Below are 19,747 nucleotides of genomic sequence, written 5' to 3' on the forward strand. Positions count from 1 at the left end.
TCGGCTTGCTGGAACCATAGGTCCGGGCGCTGTGTCCAGAAACCCGGCAGTTTCAACGAAACCGCATGAACAGAGGCGGCGTCGGTCATTTCTGGTCCAAAAATCGTTTGGACCGTCGGGGTCACCAATTGTAGCGGTGTGCTACAAACAGCGCTAAAATTACGACACGGAGTCGGTAACTGCAGTCGAAGGAAAAACTTTATTCGAAAACTTCAGCCTCACTTTTAAGCCTCTGTCAACCGGCCCCCCATGGCGAAGAGGCTCCAAAGCTCTGTGCTCGCAAACCCCCGTAGGCTATCTAATTGTGAGTCGGTTCGCATACGCTAGGAAATGAGCCGCCACACCAGCACTTTTAAAACCTGAAGTTCATTGGGATTTCTCACTGCACAGGCTGATGGGTTGTGCTGTACAGACACAGCTTTCTGAAACAACACCGCATTAACTTTGTGTCTCTTGCTTTATTTAAAATCTCTTCACAACTAAATCAAAGCTGCTGATTCTACCCCTCATCTGACAACGAACATCCTGGAATCCCAAGACTCATCAAATTCTAGATGTCTTAAATCTGTAAGCCTGCATCAGCCAGTTAAGCCCTAAATTGTGGCAAAACTGTTGACTGTATCTCATTAAAATTCCTTCTCATGAGACAATGGAATAAAAAAAATTATGATTTTAATTACAAGCATAAAATGAAAACTATTTTCAAAATAGGCAATTTTTTTTTAAATCCCCAATGTTATCTGATGAATTACATGATAGGCACATTTCAACAATTCTATACATAACTATAAAGTCAAACCCTAATTTTGTATTAATCAGATGAAAATAGAGCATTTAATACAAATATAATAAAAAGTCAATAAATAGGTTCAAGTTATTAAGTATTATGAAAACCAAAACACTACTGTAACTTTGGCAAACAGTCTTTAACCTGCAATGTTAAACTTTGTTTCTCTTGAACAAATTCTGCCTGACCTGCTGAGTGCTCCTGGCTTTTCTGTTTTTATTATTAAATGACACAATTGCTCTATATTGTACTGTCTGTGAGGGAGTTAGTTGAATATGTCTGGAGAGCCCGCATTGCAAGCTTTTGTCTCAGCTCCCGTACGCCAGTCATTACTTCACGCTCCTTTCTTTCTAGGTCCATTCTTCCTCTATCTAAAGACACTACAAGAAAAAAAATCAAGTTAAAATGGACAATATCATGTTCATTTGGAATTACCATAAGTTCTTTCATGAAATATTGAGCACTAAAACCTGTTACAATCATTAACTATATCTGAGGCATATTTTTTTGTGGGGGGGGGGGGTGTCAAGGATGGAATAACAAGAGCGATATATAAAACTTTCTCATTCAGCACAGAAACAAGCCTTTCAGCCCAGCTCATCCATACTGACCAAGATTTCTAACCTCAGTTAGTCTTGTATTCCCACATTCAATCCATATTCCTCCAAACCTTTCCTATCCACTCCCTATCCAGGTGCCTTTTAAATACTATTAATGAATCTGCCTCAATCACATCTCCAAAGTCTTGCAGAGAAAGTCACATTGCACCCCTTTGTCCATTCAATAAACAATGAAGCTTGGGCAATCATTTTCCAAATTTAGGTGAAGGAACAAGCAGAAAAACACTTTATCTACAGTACAGTATCTTTATCTACAGTATCTACAGAGGCAAGATGCCTAAGAATCTTGCACAGTACTATAATATCTTTATGTATTGCACTATTTTGTTGCAAAAAAAAACAAATTTCATGACATATGTGACTGATAATAAATTTGATTCTGATATGGGTCTCAAATGTGGGAATGGGCAGGGGAATCATGGTTGGGAAAAGGGGAAGGGGGAGAGTGAGGGAGGAAGTGGGAAGTACCACAGAGACATTCTGTAATGATCACTAAACCAACTGTTTGTAATCTAATGACTTTGACTGGTGTCTACACCCTCATCACACCCCACCGTAGCACTGCTTCTCTGCCACCTGCTCCACACCCCTTTTGTGGCACTCCAACCTTGCCATTCCCAACATCGTTGGCTTGCATTAGATTTACAAATTCTTTCTATGTTGACAAATACAATACTGTGCAAAAGTCTTAGGCACCCCGAGCTATGTACATGTACCCAAAACTTTTGCACTGAACTGTATGATACATTTTTTTAAAAAAATCAGAAGTACTAAATTTGTAAGCATTTTTAAACATCATGACAAGAAAAGCAGTTCCCCATCAATGCCAGGTTGTGAAATAATATACATCTCCAAATAAATGAACAACAACCAGAACAGGGAGAAGGGAGTAGGCAGGTTAAATAGCTTGGCACGGACGAAGGGCCTGCTTCTGTGCTGTACTTTTCAATGATGCTTTAAGAGAAACAGAAATTGTTTTATATTTGAAAATGTAATTTGTGAAAAGAATACATTTGAAGGTGGGACAGAATGAGGCAAAAAAAAGGTAAACTAAAAGATGCCAAAGATCTGATAAAACAGATACCACCTGTCTCATGTTGGTGGGGGTGATGTACGAGGGAATTAACCCCTTTTCTAATCAGGTGGCTTTCAGTTTGATGACAAAGAAAATAGCAAATCTAGTTCATGTGATCTCTATATTCTTTAAGTTTGTAATGTGGACTTCTGCCACTAGTATACAAATCTATCCCTCCCACTTCATTGTAAATTACATGAAATGGGATATCAGAACTGAACATTTTTCTCCACAATTAACAATGTTTGAAATGTGCAGACTTGTGCAGCTTTGTCAGCAGCAAATTACACTGCCTATGTTTGTCCATTACATACACATAGGTGGAGGACATTCAGTAAGAACAAGTTTACACCCAACTACAGGGGGTGTCATTTATATTTATTTTAGACATGAATGTCTATTTGATCAAACTTGTGTTATACAAAATGGTTACCCTTTGTTCAAGGAGGAGACGAGATTACTGGAGAATAAAAAGCCGTTTTAAAATAATCTGCTTTTAGAAAATAGTCACACTTGTAACTAATTTTTAAGATCATACACAACTGGCGTGCAACATTTTGAGAAGGAATGAAGGAAAAATCTCAATTACATAAAATGTGACAGTACATAAAAAATACAGTGGTCATAGCTATGAACAGTTTGACACCAACTTCCACCACATGCTTACACTGAACTGAAGAATCCAATGACATGTCATTCAAACACAGACAGGTATGCTTTTGGTCCCCACTGCCCAGCAACAGATCCCGTTCTTGTTTCATTGGACCTTCAGGTCTTGAGTCATAAAGCCTCACTTGGAAAGAAAAAAGCACAGTAAATCACTGAAACAGAACTCAATGTGCAACTGTTCAAGGAGCAAGGTGCCATCATTACACAGAAACAGGAACACTGTGCATAAGTATGGCGTGGTCTCTCTTTTCAGTTCCTTCACTAACCTTTAGCATGGCCTCCAACTCAAAAAAAAGCAAGAAAGCGAGTTTGATGGGGAAGCAGTTTCAGTCCTGTACTTGAAGTGTGAAACCAATAAGAGGTTACCTCAACTGACGTCTGTACTTATGCTGGTGATTGCTCTTCTCACACACCTATGCTTAACTAAGACCCAAAGTTTCACTGTGGTATAAAATCTTGATGTATCACTCTGAACAAATATTTTGGCAACCACTTTATCAAAAGTAACTTTGTAGCTGAAACTCCTTAGCATATAAATGACTTCCTCTGTGCCTTATTGAAACTCTTCAGAGTACACATCATATTCTATATTACAGTGGATCACTGCCTAACTCAATGTTATTCCAAAAATTTCAATACTAAATAGTTAAAAACTAAAGTGGTTCCTTAAGGTTGTTGTAACCAGGAGTAGGAGTGGGTTTAAGATCCTACTACCTATTAAGTGCTCCCAATGGCACACAACTCAAATAGCCTCTGACAACCAAGTCCAGCTCTTGGCTTTCCTGTCTGGCTTAGTAACAAAACCTGGTGGAACTGTTTCTACTGATAGGAGAAGGCGCAAAGGTGGACTATGGCGCTTTAAAACCAGCCGTTTCCGGCAGATGGGGCATGTCAGCCGTGGTTGGCAGCTCAGCTGGAAGGAAAACTGATTTCAAACCTCCACTGCTTTGCAGCTATACCCACCCATGCGGAAGGCTTCGGGAATAAATCTAGAGGGAAAATCCGGAGCTAGAGTCCCTAAAGCAGTCCTATGTTGAGTTCAACGCTGACTGGCAACTCACGTGATGCTGCTGAGTGACAAGCTGTCTCTGTAGGTCTCTGCTGCCTCTTTGAGTTCATCGGATGCATGAATGGGGGAGCTTGCTACATGGGCAACAGTTTGCTCTCCATATTGTACTGCCCTTGCTTGCATATTTAGACAGTTAGGCCACAACATCCATGATTGACTCTGACCAACAGAAGCCTCAACTCAACAACTCAAAAAGCTAAAGTGAGCTTGTAACATTTGCAGCTTAGACCACAAGTGGTTGCTGATACCATTGTGAAAATAGCCTATTTGATATCAATCCACTGTTCTTTCTGAACACCACCACCCATGACCCTGAACAAGCTGGTCCCACCAAAGGTTTATAATCAAAGAGTTAGCCTTCCATTTCAAGCATGAAACTCTGTTTCCAATAATGCTGAGAAATGGTTTGGGTATTTACCAAGTGGATTGTAGGAGTTTCTGTGCATGCGATCACCGATTTCCATGCCATCGTTCACTCCGTCAGGCAACCACTCATGTCTCCAACCAGCACCATCACCTTTCTCTTGCTGATGGGTGGGATTTGCAGCAACCTTCGCCCACTGTGCAAGGAAACAAGATAAAAATAGGCTTTCAGATTGGGAATGAAATTAAAGTTCCTCCCTGTAACCACAATTCACATCTCAAATCTAATATCAATGGTAAATTATTAGAAGGGATTTGGAGGGACAGCAGCTATCAACATTTGGATAGGAGAGGTTTAATTAGGGACAGTCAGCATGGCTTTGTATATGGGAAAATGTCTCACAAAACCCTTGGTGTGTTTCCAAAGAGGTAACCAAGAGGGTAGATGTTGATAGACTTTAGCCAGGCTGTTGAAAGGACCACACAAGACTGGCCTGGGTTGTTAGATCACATGGGATCCAAGAACAGACAGCTAATTGCATTCATAATTGGCTTGATGGTAGGAAGAAAGGAGTGATGGTGGAAGACTGTAAAAGGCATGATTAGTAAGGGTGCAGATGATGCTAAGATAGGTGGCATCATAGACAGAGAAGGCAGCTATTCTTGAAGGTTATTGAGAGGTGACTTGAAAGAGGCACACAAGATGATAGGAGGCATAGATCAAGTGGATAGCCAAAAACACTTTCCTACGGCCGAAATGGTATAATGGAATGGAATGACATAACTTTAAGGTGATTGTTGGAAATTATAGAGGGAATGTCAGAGGTAAGTTCTTTACACAGAGGGTGGTAGAGACAGATACATCCAGCTAACCCCTATTGACATCAGTGGACCTGGGGTTGAGAGGGTGAACAGCTTTAAGTTTCTCGGCAAAACATCACCGAGGATTTCACGTGGTCTGTACATATCGGCTGTGTGATGAAAAAAGCACAGCAGCACCTCTTTCACCTCAGAAGGTTGAAGAAGTTTGGTATGAGCCCCCAGATCCTAAGAATTTCCTACAGGGGCACAATTGAGAGCATCCTGACTGGCTGCATCACTGCCTGGTATGGGAACTGTACCTCCCTTAATTGCAGAACTCTGCAGAGAGTGGTGCGGACAGCCCAGTGCATCTGTAGATGTGAACTTCCCACTATTCAGAACATTTACAAAGACAGGTATGTAAAGAGGGCCCAAAGGATCATTGGAGACCTGAGCCACCCCAAGCACAAACTGTTCCAGCTGCTACCACCCGGGAAATGGTACCGCAGCATAAAAGCCAGGACCAACAGGCTCTGGGACAGCTTCTTCCACCAGGCTATCAGACTGTTTAATTCATGCTGACACAACTGTATTTCTATGTTATATTGATTATCCTATTGTACATAATATTTATTATAAATTACTATAATTGCACATTTAAACAGAGACATAAAGTGAAGACTTTTACTCCTCATGTATATGAAGGCAAGTAATAAAGTCAGTTCAATACATTAGGAGCATTTAAGAAACACTTAGATAGACACATGGATGATAGAAAAATGGAAGGCAATGCAGGAGGGAAGGGTAAGATTGACCTTAGAGTAGGTTGAAAGGTCAGTACAGCATCGTAGACAGAAAGGCCTGTACTGTGCTGTAATGTTCTATGTTGTCAAAAAATACAAGGGAATCCTTGATCAGCTAGGTAAGTGAACCATGGATTAGCAATGGCTTTTAATTCAGACAACTGTGAAGTGTACTTTGAGAAGTCAAACCAGGGTAGGACTCGTCCAGTGAATGGTCAGGCACTGGGGAGTGTTGTGGAACACAGGGACCTACGAGTACAAATACATAGTTTGCTGTAAGTGGCAACACCAGTGGACAGGGAGGTGAAGGAGGCATTGGGCATGCTGGCTTTCATCAGTCAGGGCAATGAGTATAGGAGTTGGAACGTTATTTTACAATTGTACAAAATGTTGGCGAGACTGCATTTGGGAGTACTGTATAGTTTTGGTTGCATTGTTGTGAGAAAGGTCATTAAATTGGAAAAGAGTGCAGAGAGGATTTACAAGGATGTTCTCTGGACTCGAGGGCCCGAGTTATAGGGCAAGGCTGGGCAGGCTAGGACTTTATCCTTTCCTTGCAGGAAATAGAAGGGTGACCTTATAAAGGTGTTTGAAATCATAAGGGTGAATAGTACATTTCCCAGGGAAGGAGAACTAGAAACCAGAGGGCACAGCTTTGTGAAAGGCACCTTCTTCACACTGAGAGTGGTGTATCTACAGAATGAACTGTCAGGGAAAGTAGTGAGGCAGGTACAATAACAACATTTAAAAGATATTTGAATTAGTAAAGCAGGGGTGTAGAGGCATAAGGACCAGACAGAGGCAAATAGGACTAGTTTGGTGGGCACAATAGTCAGCATGTTCGATTTAGGCTGAAGGGCCTTTTCCCATATTATATTACTCTATGATTCTATGTTGAAGCCACTGTTCATTTGAATCATCAGATATTAATCTGTGGAAATAGCAAAATTTCCCTCATGTTGAAGAATTTACACCATAAACCAAAAAGACACAGAAGTAGAATTAGGCCATCAGCTCATCAAATCTGCTCCTCCATTTCATCATGACTGATCCATTTCCCTTTCAACCCCATTCTCCTGCTTTCTCCCCATAAACTTTCATGCCCAGACGAATCAAGAACTTTAGCCTTAAATGCACCCAGTGACCTGGCTTCCACAGAATCTGTGGCAACGAATTCCACAGATCCATCACCCTCTGGGTAAATAAATTTCTCCTCATCACTGTTCTAAATAGACGTCCCTCTATTTTGAGGCTGTGACGTCGGGGCCTAAACTCCTCCACCAAAGGAAACATCCCCTTCACATTCACTCTATTTAGGCCTTTCAACATTCAATAGGTTTCAGTGAGATCCTCATTATTCTAAATTCCAGTGAATACAGGCTCAGAGCCTTCAACATTGCTCATACGATAACCCTTTCATTCCAGAAATCATTCTTGTGAACCTCCTTGAACCCTCTCCAATGTTAGCACATCCTTTTTTAAAATAAAGAGCTCAAAATTGCTCCATGAAGCCTCATCAGTGTCTTACACACCTCAACATTACATCCTTGCTTTTATATTCTAGTCCTCCTGAAATGCATTTGCCTTCGCCTTCCTCATCACCAATTCAACCTGCAAATTAACCTTTAGGGAATCCTGCATGTGTACTTCCAAATCCCTCTGCACCCCAGATTTTTGAATTTTCTCTCCATTTAAAAATGTTCTATGCTTTTATTCCTTCTACCAAAGTGCATGACCATACACTTAGAACATAGAAAACCTACAGCACAATACAGGCTCTTTGGCCCACAATGCTGAACATGTACTTACTTTAGAAATTACCTCGGGTTACCTATAGCTCTCTATTTTTCTAAGCTCCACGTACCTATTCAAGAGCCTCTTAAAAGACCCTATTGTATCCGCCTCCATCATTGTTGAAGGCAGCCCATTCCACATATTCACCACTCTCTGCGTAAAATACTTGCCCCATCATCTCCTCTGTATCTACTTCCAAGCATCTTAAAACTGTGCCCTCTCATGTTAGCCATTTCAGCTCTGACTATCCACACGATCAATGCCTCTCATCATCATATACACCTCCATCAGGTCACCTCTCATCCTCCGTTGCTCCTAGGAGGAAAGGCCAAGTTCACTCAACCTATTCTCATAAGGCATGCTCGCAAATCCAGGCAATATCCTTGTAAATCTCCTCTGCACCCTTTCTAGTTTTCACATCCTTCCTGTAGTGAGGCGACCAGAACTGAGCACAGTACTCCAATTAGGGTCTGGCCAGGGTCCTATACAGCTGTAACATTACCTCTCAGCTCCTAAACTCAATCCTATGGTTAATGAAGGCCAATGCACCATATGCCTTCTTAACCACACAGTCAACCTGCACAGCAGCTTTGAGTATCCTATGGACTTGGACCTGAAGATCCCTCTGATCCTCCACACTGCCAAGAGTCTTACCATTAATACTATATTCTGCCATCGTATTTGACCAACCAAAATGAACCATCTCACACTTACAGTTGAAGTCAGAAGTTTACATACACCTTAGCCAAATACATTTAAACTCAGTTTTTCACAATTCCTGACATTTAATCATAGAAAACATTCCCTGTCTTAGGTCAGTTAGGATCACTACTTTATTTTAAGAATGTGTAATGTCAGAATAGTGGTGGAGAGAATGATTTATTTCAGCTTTTATTTCTTTCATCACTTTCCCAGTGGGTCAGAATTTTACATACACTTTGTTAGTATTTGGTAGCATTGCCTTTAAACTGTTTAACTTGGGTCAAATGTTTTGGGTAGCCTTCCACAAGCTTCTCACAGTAAGTTGCTGGAATTTTGTTCCATTCCTCCAGACAGAACTGGTGTGACTGAGTCAGGTTTGTAGGCCTCCTTGCTCACACACGCTTTTTCAGTTCTGCCCACAAATCTTCTATTGGATTCCTGGCTGATGTCTTGAGATGTTGCTTCAATATATTCACATAATTTTCCTTTCTCATGATTCCATCTATTTTGTGAAGTGCACCAGTCCCTCCTGCAGCAAAGCACCCCCACGACTTGATGCTGCCACCCCCATGCTTCACAGTTGGGATGGTGTTCTTCAGCTTGCAAGTCTCACCCTTTTTCCTCCAAACATAACAACGGTCATCATGGCCAAACAGTTCAATTTTTGTTTCATCAGACCAGAGGACATTTCTCCAAAAAGTCAGATCTTTGACCCCATGTGCATTTGCAAACTGTAGCCTGGCTTTTTTATGGTGGTTTTGGAGCAGTGGCTTCTCCCTTGCTGAGCAGCCTTTCAGGTTATGTCAATATAGGACTCGTTTTACTGTGGATATAGATACTTGTCTACCTGCTTCCTCCAGCATCTTCACAGGGTCCTTTGCTGTTGTTCTGGGATTGATTTGCACTTTTCATGCCAAAGTACGTTCATCTCTAGGAGACAGAATGCGTCTCCTTCTTGAGCGGTATGATGGCTGCGTGGTCCCATGGTGTTTATACTTGCATACTGTTATTTATACAGATGAACGTGGTACCTTCAGGCGTTTGGAAATTGCTCCCAAGGATGAACCAGAATTGACATCATTTTCTAACCTCAACCTGATAGAAGATTTGTGGGCAGAACTGAAAAAGCGTGTGCGAGCAAGGAGGCCTACAAACCTGACTCAGTCACACCAGTTCTGTCTGGAGGAATGGAACAAAATTCCAGCAACTTACTGTGAGAAGCTTGTGGAAGGCTACCCAAAACGTTTGACCCAAGTTAAACAGTTTAAAGGCAATGCTACCAAATACTAAAAAAATGTATCTAAACTTATGACCCTTTGGGAAAGTGATGAAAGAAATAAAAGCTAAAATAAATCATTCTCTCTACTATTATTTTGACATTTCACATTCTTAAAATAGTGATCCTAACTGACCTAAGACAGGGAATGTTTTCTAGGATTAAATGTCAGGAATTGTGAAAAACTGAGTTTAAATGTATTTGGTGAAGGTGTATATAAACTTCTGACTTCAACTGTATCTGGGTTGAATTCCATCTGCCACTTCTCAGCCCAGTTTTGCATCCTATCAATGTCTTGCTATAACATCTGACAGCCCTCCACACTATCCACAACACCCCCAATCTTTGTGTCCTCTGCCTATCTGCCTGCCCTTTCGATATTGTGTATCTTCAGATATTAAACTTCCAACTACACTGATCTTTCAGCCAGGACTCCATGATACGCCACAATGTCATACCTGCCAAATTCTAACTGCACTACAAGATCATCTATCTTATTTTGCATACTGTATGCATTCAAATATAACACCTTCAGTCCTGTATCAATTTTGGCCTTCTTTACACTGCAACCCATCCCACTGACTGCACTTTGCACAATCATCTGCCTGTGCTTCCTGACAGTCTCACTATACACTACCTCTGTTTGTACACAAACATCCCTGTACTCAGCCCTATCACTCTGATTCCCAATCCCCTAGCTAAATTAGTTTAAGCTCTCCTCAGCAGTTCCAGCAAACCTGTCCACAAGGATACTGGTCTCCCTCAGGTTCAGGTGTACAGGTCATACCTTCCCCAGAAGAGATCCCAGTGAGCCATAAACCTGAAACACTTTCTTGTGCACCAGTTCCTCAGCCACACATTTATCTGCCAAATCATCCTATTCTTGCACTCAGTGGCATGTGGCACAGGGTAGCGATTGCCACCCTGGAGGTCCTGCTTTTCAGTTTTCTACCTAGCTCTCCAAATTTTCTTTTTAGAACCCCCTTTTCTTTCCTATGTCATTGGTATCAATATGTACTAAGATGTCTGGCTGCTCACCCACCACCTTCAGAATGTTGCGGACACAATCCAAGTCTCTGACCCTATTAAAGAGCAGAGCAAAATCACAAAGTTGCAAGTTTCACCTGGGAGGCAACATGCCATCTGGGTCTCTCTATTGTGTTCACAGACTATCTACCCCTCTAACTGAGGAATCTCCTACACCACTTCATTTCTCCTCTGCCCCCTTCCCTTCTGAGCCACAGCATCAGGCTCAGCGGCAAAGACCTAGGTACTGTGGTTCCCCTTGTTAGGTTCCTTCACCAACAGTATTCAAAACAGTATACTTGTTATTGAGGGGAACGGCCACAAGGCTGCTCTGTACTGTATGCCTATTTCCGTTCCCTTCCCTGACAGTCACCCATTCACCTGTCTCCTGCAACCAAGGGGTGATCACCTCCCTATACTTCCTATCTATCAACTCCTCAGTTTCGTTTATGAGCCAAAGGTAATCGAACTGCAGCTCCAGCTCTTTAACACGTTCTCTGAGGAGCTGCAGCTTGGTGAACCTGGTGCAGATATGGTTATCTGGGAGGCTGGAGGTCTCCCATGATTCCTGGGATTCATGTACATTTTGTTCCAGGACAAAGACCAGTATAGCTTGGGAATTATCAGTATTAAAGAGCAGAATAAAAACACAAAGTTGCAAGTTTCACATACCAAGGATATCCCAAAGCCACTGGCTACAGGATTCAGTTTTTCCAAGGAAACAACTTGAATATCAACATTACTAATCTATGTCTGATTAGTCAACAATGATCAACTTTTCCCTTTGAAATGGAGATTAGCAATATTCTACTAACTCCTGAAGGACAGTTAGAATTACTTGCCTAAACAGTTATGATTTAAAACAATGTTAGTGTTAGTCATTTGTTAATGTGAGAGGGATAAAATGACTAAACAAATTTTGCGTAACGCATAAACCCTAGCATCTGCCTATTCTGATTTTGAGATGCAAAAACTATCTATAAATAACCAAGTAATAAATCAGAGGAAAGGTCTGAGCTGCAGTATTGTTTACAATTCTAGACGTTACACTTCGGAAGAGTTGTTATGGTCTGGAAAATCTCTCATTAAATGGGCCGTGAAATCAGCCTGAATGACACTTTTGCAAAATAAATACACCAATGCAGAATGGTAAGAGGACTGCAAAGAACTGCACCGGAAGAACCAGCACAGACACGACCGGCTGGATGGTCTTCTTCTGTACTGTTTAAATACATCAAAAATTCAGAGTATGTATCTAAATAAATTCACCGAGAGAAGTTGACTCTTTTTTGCTGGGAACCAAATGTCGGCACCTAAACAATGAGTAGGCTGCATGACTGCACAGAAATGCAAAATTTGGCTCATGTTAACCTTATAATTTTCATTCACTTCACATCTGTATTACAGATCCAGTTGATAAGTCTGTTCCTCCCATCTTTTGTGAACACAATGTAGAATTCTACAATACTTTAACTATTTGATGCCAAGCAAGATGCTGATGTTGCCTGGAACTCTTTCCTCCCCATTATGAGAGCAGAGGTGATAAGGACAGCAGGATGTAGGTAAAGCACTGGTGGATAGGAATCCATTTTACAAATTTCTTCTGCCCTTACAATTGACTTACTTGCTTATCTTCAAGTTCCTTCATCATATCCAAAAGCTTGGCCTCTTTCTCTTTATTCTCAGTGGCAAGGCATGCCAATTCTGCCTGGGATTTCTTTTGATTTAAACTGTATTCCCTTTGTTTGTTCAGTATCTGTGCTTGCCAGTCCTCATTATTCAATAGCTGATTGGTTCCAGCCAACTCCTCTAAGGTGTTCTGGTCAGGGAAGTAACAAACTTATATTAATGTTCTTGTTCTCTTGCAGGTCTTATTTTTCAATTTGAAAAATGCTTACCGAGAGTATTCATGAATTAAAATACTGCAGGGAAAACATTGCTATCTCATTAATTCTGGAGGCAACAAAAATAGAAGCATTAGAGGAACTCATCGTAGAGGGAACTGGATATTTAACATTTCAGGCTGAGACCTTTAATCTTGATGAAAGGCCTCAACCTGAAATGTTGTCTGTCCATTTCCTTACACAGATAGTGCCATACCCAAAGAGTTCCTCAAGCATTTTGATTTTTGCTCCAGATTCCAGCATTCCCAATTCTGATGGCTAGTGCAGCCACACTGGGTGGGCAGGTTCCTCAATACCCTACTGATCCAAACAGACTAATAACTTAATAAAGTGGATGACTACCTTAAAAAGACACAAGAGAGACTGTAAATACTGTGAATCTGAATCAACACACACAATGTGTTGAATAGTCTCAACCCAAGATGTCAACACCTCATTTTCTTCCACATATGTTACCTGATCTGCTGAGTTCTTCCAGAATTTTCTGTGTTGACTACTTTAGAAAACAAAGTGTGTGTGTTATGAGTTCCGTGTTAAAGTACAAAGAGTTTAAACATAGATATCTGAATAAGGCACATTATTAAGAACAGCTTCTTTCCCAAGTAATTTGTTGATAATAATCCAGATAAAAGCAATTAACTTCTGATAGACATGAAAATTCATATTGATACACTAGCCACTGAACATGCTGGAATTTGAGGAACAAATCATCTGCTGGAGAAACCCAATGGGATGAGTGAGTCCAGTGGGGAAAAAATTGTTGAGCTTTCAGGTCAAAGCTCAGCAATGCAGGGTTTCAACCCAAAGTGTTGACAATTCCTTCCCCCCCACCCACTGCCTCACACAACAAATCTGTTCATTCTACTTTCGTCTCCAGAAATTTCACTTTTGAGTTTTGATTTTGAATCTTCATAACGACAAATTAGAGCAAGTACTTGCTGGATCAATTAATTGCTTGAATGGTCTCAACATCAACATTTTCCCAGTTCTGTAAAATTTCAGAGGCTGGGCCATCCTTCCATGACTTGAGGGTTTTAAAAGATCCTCCACAACCCATAAGGTTGCTCATGGCTGCTTGTTTCAGAGACGGTTTGTAATTTAACTACTACTGGCATTACTAATTTTTCTGCTTTTTTTTGCATGATTAAATAGTTATGTTCAAGTACCGCCTTACATCAGCATCAATTTAAGACTCAATGATCCTGAACAAAGCAAGTGCCTATTGAGCCAGCATATTAGCCTAAAGCACCTTTAGAAAGATCCTTATTAATCCTGGGAATAAATCAAGATGCAAACGTTTGATCACTGCAATGTGGCATGACTTCGTGAAGGAGCTATTTGTCATGAGCATAAATAAAACTGGGGGAAATCGCATGAACTGAAATGCACACAATGAATGTTCCAAGAATCTCATCGCCAAATGAATGTGCCTCACCTTATATTCCTCTACACCTGGACGTTGGCCCATTTCCAACTGGTTCTTAAACTCTTGTTCTTTGATATCGCCTTTGATCCAGTTGATGCCCAGTTGTCCTTTCACGCTTCGTGTCTTAGCTTCTTGCTCCTTGGCAAGTTGCTGCAATTTAAAATAACAGGAGTTACACATTTGGAAAATACAAATGCCTTTTAATTATCTGTTTATTGCAGATTGATTATTTTGTAATGGATAGTCAACATCCAGGGCCTGGTGGGCCTTATTACCAAACTTAGTTTTATAACATAGTATTTGACTCTTCCGGAGTCAGAATTGTCTTTGAGTAAGTTAAACTCCCAACCAATATTCCTTGCTCAGCTTCTTGTTGTAAGAAAGAACCAATCTTCAGTTCTTAATATATTGGAGTATAAAAGAATAAATTTTAACTATGAAGTCAGTTATTTGCTATGCATGTACTCAATTTAGTAGAATGAAATCTTAGGAATGTAGAAGACAATGGTGTGTTAATGAGAGGTAGCTAAAGAAATGTAGATTAGAACATTGTTCAGTTCTGAGTTTATTATTTGCTATGCATGTACCCAATTTGGTAGGAGACTGATGTCTTAAAAATGTAGAAGACAATGGTATGTTAATGAGAGGTAGCTAAGAGATGTAGATTAGAACATGATTAAGCCAATTGATAGAAACAATAGGGACATGATGTATGTGTAGTACGTGTAATACGCAACTATAGATCGATGCCCTGTCCGAGGATCAGTGGGCAATCAGCGACTAGCTCAACGACTGTCTCAGCTTTGATTTGCAAATTAAAGTTTAACCCTTCTTGAAGAATCTTCTGCGTCTCCTGGTCATTTGTGAGGCAAGAAAAACCACGACATAATTGGCGACCGTGACAGGACCGGAAAGAGACCCGCGGAAAGGAAACGGCAGATTGGGGATGCTTCCCAGTCCTCCGGGACCCCACAAGGTTAACAGAGTTAAGGGTGCACCCAAACAAAAGGTAAGCGCTTTTGCGACAATTTGGACTAAGAATTCTGTTGGCTTTGGGGAGGTCTTGGAGTCTCAGAAGTGTGGAACCACTGCTGAAGGGTCTCTCCGGTCCAAAGAATCTGGCAGAATTGGGGGTTAACAGAGGAGGCTCAGAGGATTGATCAAGAACACTGCAGTGAAGGTAAGTACAAATAAGTTAATAAGTTAAGAAAAAGTCCACGTGGTGTTGGTAAATCCTCGTGGATACCGCCTTAAGAGATAAGGGTCTGAACGGGCGAGGTGTTTAGAGTAGAAAATCTTCATGGATACCGCCTTAAGAGATAAGGTTTGAATAGACGAGGTGCAAAGAGAAAGGTCTGTGGGTACCGCTCTGAATAGAGGTCTGTACGGGCAGAACAGAATAGGAAACAAGGACAGTCCAATATATAGTTTAAAGCGCTGGTAGATAGACAATAGACTAGGCATAGAATTAGAGTAAATAATATTATCCAGTAAATGAACTGTGAATTTCTGAAGTACCTTAAAAAGAGAGAATAACACGACAGGTAAAGGAACGGCTGTAGAGATTCTGAGCAAAAAATTCCCGTTAATTAATAATGAGATCACAAAAACTTCAGAAAAATGGGAAAAAAGAACCAATAACCTGGTCACAAAGTGGCCAAGAGAAGGAACGTTTGATGTAAGTTTGTGCGAAGAAATGGAGGGACTAATTAAAAATTACAAACTAAACGATATATCTAAGAGAGCAAAAAAGAGAACGAGAAATGGAAGTGCTAAAACTCTTCAGAATGGAGGGAGAAAGGCTGAGGAGGACAGGTAGAATATTGATTACAAGCGAGGAAGACACTAAGGTGCTGGAGAAACAGCCTGTTAAAGAGAGAGAGAAGGGTATGGTGAGAAGCTGGCTTCGGCTCCGTACCCGGATGCGAAAGAAACAGAAAAGCCCCCTCCCTATAATGAGGAAGGAACCCCTAAGCATTGCCCCCTGCTGACGGGGACAGTAAACATGCAGGGAGAAGTCCAAGTTTGGGATAATGAGGAGGAAAAAAAACAATATGAGAAGGAAAAAGCGGCGATATGGAAGAAGATACAGGCAGAAAGGATAAAGATAGAACAGGTACAGAGAGAAATGGGAGAAGAGATTGAACGGATGAAATACTTAAGAGAGCAAAAGGAGTATGAGGAGTATCGGTTATACTATAGAAATAAACAGACTAGAAAAGAAGGTGACTCATTGGAGGAGCAAGAGTTAAATGGAGAGAGAGAGGATGTGAGAATTTGTGGGGAAGAGGTATGAGGCAGAAGCCTAGAAGAACAGAAGGAGGCAGTAGGGGAGCGACCTGTGGAAGTAGAGAGAGAGCCAGACAAGTTACTGAGAGGGGGTTGCCAGAAGAGATACGAAAAATACTCCAGGGGCCAACCAAGTATTGAATTAAGACAGAAAGGAAGGACTCCACAGGGAGACCGAGGGAAGAAGAGAACCCCGGAGACATTTGTGTGGGAGGCAGTAAAGTCTTACCCTGAGACAGATGGGGAGTCAGGTGAGGAGGAGAGCCAGAGCAGTTGGGAAGAAGGAGGAAGAATGATGCCGTTGTTAGTAAAAGGAACAGGACAAGTGCAGTATATTCCTTGGGGATCCCAGGACCTAGAAGGGCTGAAAAACACTCTGCCCAATCTACATGAAGGAGCAGGGAAATGGATTAGAGCCTTTGAAGGAGAAACAGCAGGACGATTATTGGCTATGGGGGATTTGAAGGCACTGTTGATAAGGTTGATGGGAACCTCCAAATTTAACGAACTAATGGAAATGGCTGGCATACTAAACTCGAACGGCCCAAGAACTGATGGAGATGGGTTTGACAGAGTGAGGCAGAGGGTATGGCAGGCCCTCAGAAAGCTTTATCCACCCAAAGTGGACCCAAAAGCCTTAAAAGGGGATCCACTGGGAGACACTGAAAACCCAGCAGCCTACGTAGAAAACCAGTTAAAAAGGTGGAGACTGGAGACTGAGCAAAAGGTGGAGAATAGCTTATTTATGACCTCAATGTTCCGACATAGCATTTTGGATGCAATGCCTCCACAAGTAAAATCAAAACTGGAGGAAGTGGTTGGGCTAACGTCAAAGACCCCACAAGAATTTAGAGACCATGTAGTCCATGCGGTTGAGAAACACCGGAAAGACAAATGAAGGTTGGCTGAGCAGCAGGAAGAGGTGCAAAGAAAGTTAATACAAATGCAGCTCGAAGAACTCAAAAAGAAGGAAAAAGAGAAAAGCAAAAAGATGCTGCCAGCAACCACCGGTCCGAGTACAGCCATTGAACTGGACAAAGCACTGCTATATGGAGGGACCAATCATACTGTAAGACAAGGGCTGGAAATCCCCATGCCAATAAACGTCTTTGGGGGAGCATTCCCACAAATGCCCTATCAGGAACAGACTAAATTCAAACAGCCCAGACAGGACTGGAATTTCCAAGGAGGGGGACAGAGAAGCTATGGGCAAAGGGGACCAGTGAGGAAACAGGGGGAAAGAGAAGTAGAGAGATTGTGCTGGGAATGTAATCAGCCAGGTCACATGAGAAGAGATTGTCCGTTTACACTATGGCCTGTCACACACCAGCAGGAACCGATAAGAAGGGAACTAAAGTTTAACCAAGGACCAGCCCCCACAGGCCCAAGCGGACCTGTGAACCCCTATGCGAGGTATTAGGGATGCCCCGAGAACTTGAGTGGGAAGGGACATTACCCAATGATAACAAGGGAGGCAGATGAGGAACCCATTGTTCAGGTAATGTTAGAAGGACAACTGACACCAATGATGATAGATACTTGAGCCACGTACACTTGCGTACAGCCACAGTATGCCCTTCACCTTCCCATGTCAGGAAAGTTTATTAAGACGGTAGGGTTCTCGTGGAAAACACAGTTGACACAGTGCATGGCTCCAGTGCAGTTGAGAATGGGAAATAAAGAAATTGTTTTGCCGGTGCTAGTATTTAAAGGAACTCCAATTAATTTGTTAGGCAGAGATGCCTTATTGAAATTGGAATTAAAATTAGAATGCACCAGAAATGGGCTGAGTGTGGGAAGAGCAGGGGCTCAATTGATAGTGTGAGAAGACAAGAAGGCTAATGTCTTTTGGATAGGAGACATCGCAGATCAGATTCAGGAAACCTGGGAAAAATGGAAAAAGGGTGTGCAGGCTATATTACCCAGGGCTGTAATGCCCAGATCTGAGCTACATTGTACAGTGATTTTTGACGAGACTCAGAACAGGGAGTTAGAGGAGAGATGGCACCTGGAGGTACGTACCCAACAGCACCTGGAAGGGGAGGCTGTGATAATTGGAAAGCAAGGGACAGCTTTACAAGTTAAGTGGAACACCTTTTTAGAAAAATGGTACAGGATACCGGAGGCTGCACCCCACGTAACATTGTTGGTAAACAAGGGATATCAGTCTAAAGACTTAGGACCCTTAGTTAAGAGTGCTGAAACCGTAACGGTGCGGAGGAAAATCACGCCAGAGGTGTGGATATCAGAAGACAACAATTGCATTAAAATAATGGTAAGTGTAGATATGGTAGGGACAGTGAGAGAGGTCGAAATAACTCCCCAACCACACATGCCCTTGCTGGAAAAGGAAAGAGGCCAGCAGAAAGATAAAAGGTTAGACTAGTTGCCGTCTATTCTGTGGTCACAGCATGACACGGACGTAGGGAAAATAAAAACAGCGAGTCCGGTGGAAATAAGGCTGAAAAGGAGAGCATTTCCACCCTGGAGACCACAATACCCTCTAAGCCCAGAAGCGGAAGAGGGAATAGCATCGACAGTGCAGGGGTTGCTTGAAATAGGAGTGCTTAAAAGAACAAACAATCCATACAATACCCCGTTGCTGCCGGTCTTAAAAGCAGATAAATCTAAATGGAGATTGGTGCATGACTTGCGAGCGGTAAATGATGTGGTAGAGGACTGGCCAGCGGTAGTCCCCAACCCACACACACTTTTGACTAATGTTCCACCAGAAGCAAGTTACTTTTCAGTGATTGATTTGTGTTCAGCTTTCTTCAGCATTCCTCCAGCCGATCAGTGTCAGTATTTGTTTGCATTTACTTACAGAGGTGCTCAGTATACCTATACCAGAATGCCGCAAGGATTTAAACATTCACCACACGTTTTTAATCAGGTATTGAAGGCAGACCTAGAGGGTATGCCATTGGAAAGTACATTGTTACAGTATGTGGATGACCTGTTGATTTGCCCCCACAGCAAGGAACAGTGTGAGCAGGACACTATAACTCTGTTAGAGAAGCTAGCGCAAGGAGGACATAAATTATCCAAAAAGAAACTGCAAATTTTGCACGCAGCAAGTGGAATAATTTGGCAGATGGTTTTTGGTCACCTTATTTACAGGCTTCAGTGGACTTTTTCTTGTC

The 19,747-nt window shown here is 41.8% G+C and overlaps 1 protein-coding gene across 1 annotated transcript in view; it reads right to left on the reverse strand.

The window, feature by feature from the left end:
- Positions 1 to 655: 655 nt before the first annotated feature.
- Positions 656 to 19,747, reverse strand: part of tbc1d31 (TBC1 domain family, member 31) — a 94,983-nt gene continuing 75,891 nt past the window's right edge. Inside the window, exons 18-22 of the mRNA XM_059973011.1 lie at positions 14,325 to 14,465; positions 12,610 to 12,804; positions 4,639 to 4,780; positions 3,150 to 3,275; positions 656 to 1,167 (exon numbers count right to left, since the gene is read on the reverse strand). Of these exons, the coding sequence (XP_059828994.1) occupies positions 1,028 to 1,167; positions 3,150 to 3,275; positions 4,639 to 4,780; positions 12,610 to 12,804; positions 14,325 to 14,465 (744 nt within the window). The 3' untranslated portion in view covers positions 656 to 1,027. The remainder of the gene's footprint in view (positions 1,168 to 3,149; positions 3,276 to 4,638; positions 4,781 to 12,609; positions 12,805 to 14,324; positions 14,466 to 19,747) is intronic.

This window comes from Hypanus sabinus, chromosome 1 (genome assembly GCF_030144855.1).
Source record: "Hypanus sabinus isolate sHypSab1 chromosome 1, sHypSab1.hap1, whole genome shotgun sequence".
NCBI lineage: Eukaryota > Metazoa > Chordata > Chondrichthyes > Myliobatiformes > Dasyatidae > Hypanus > Hypanus sabinus.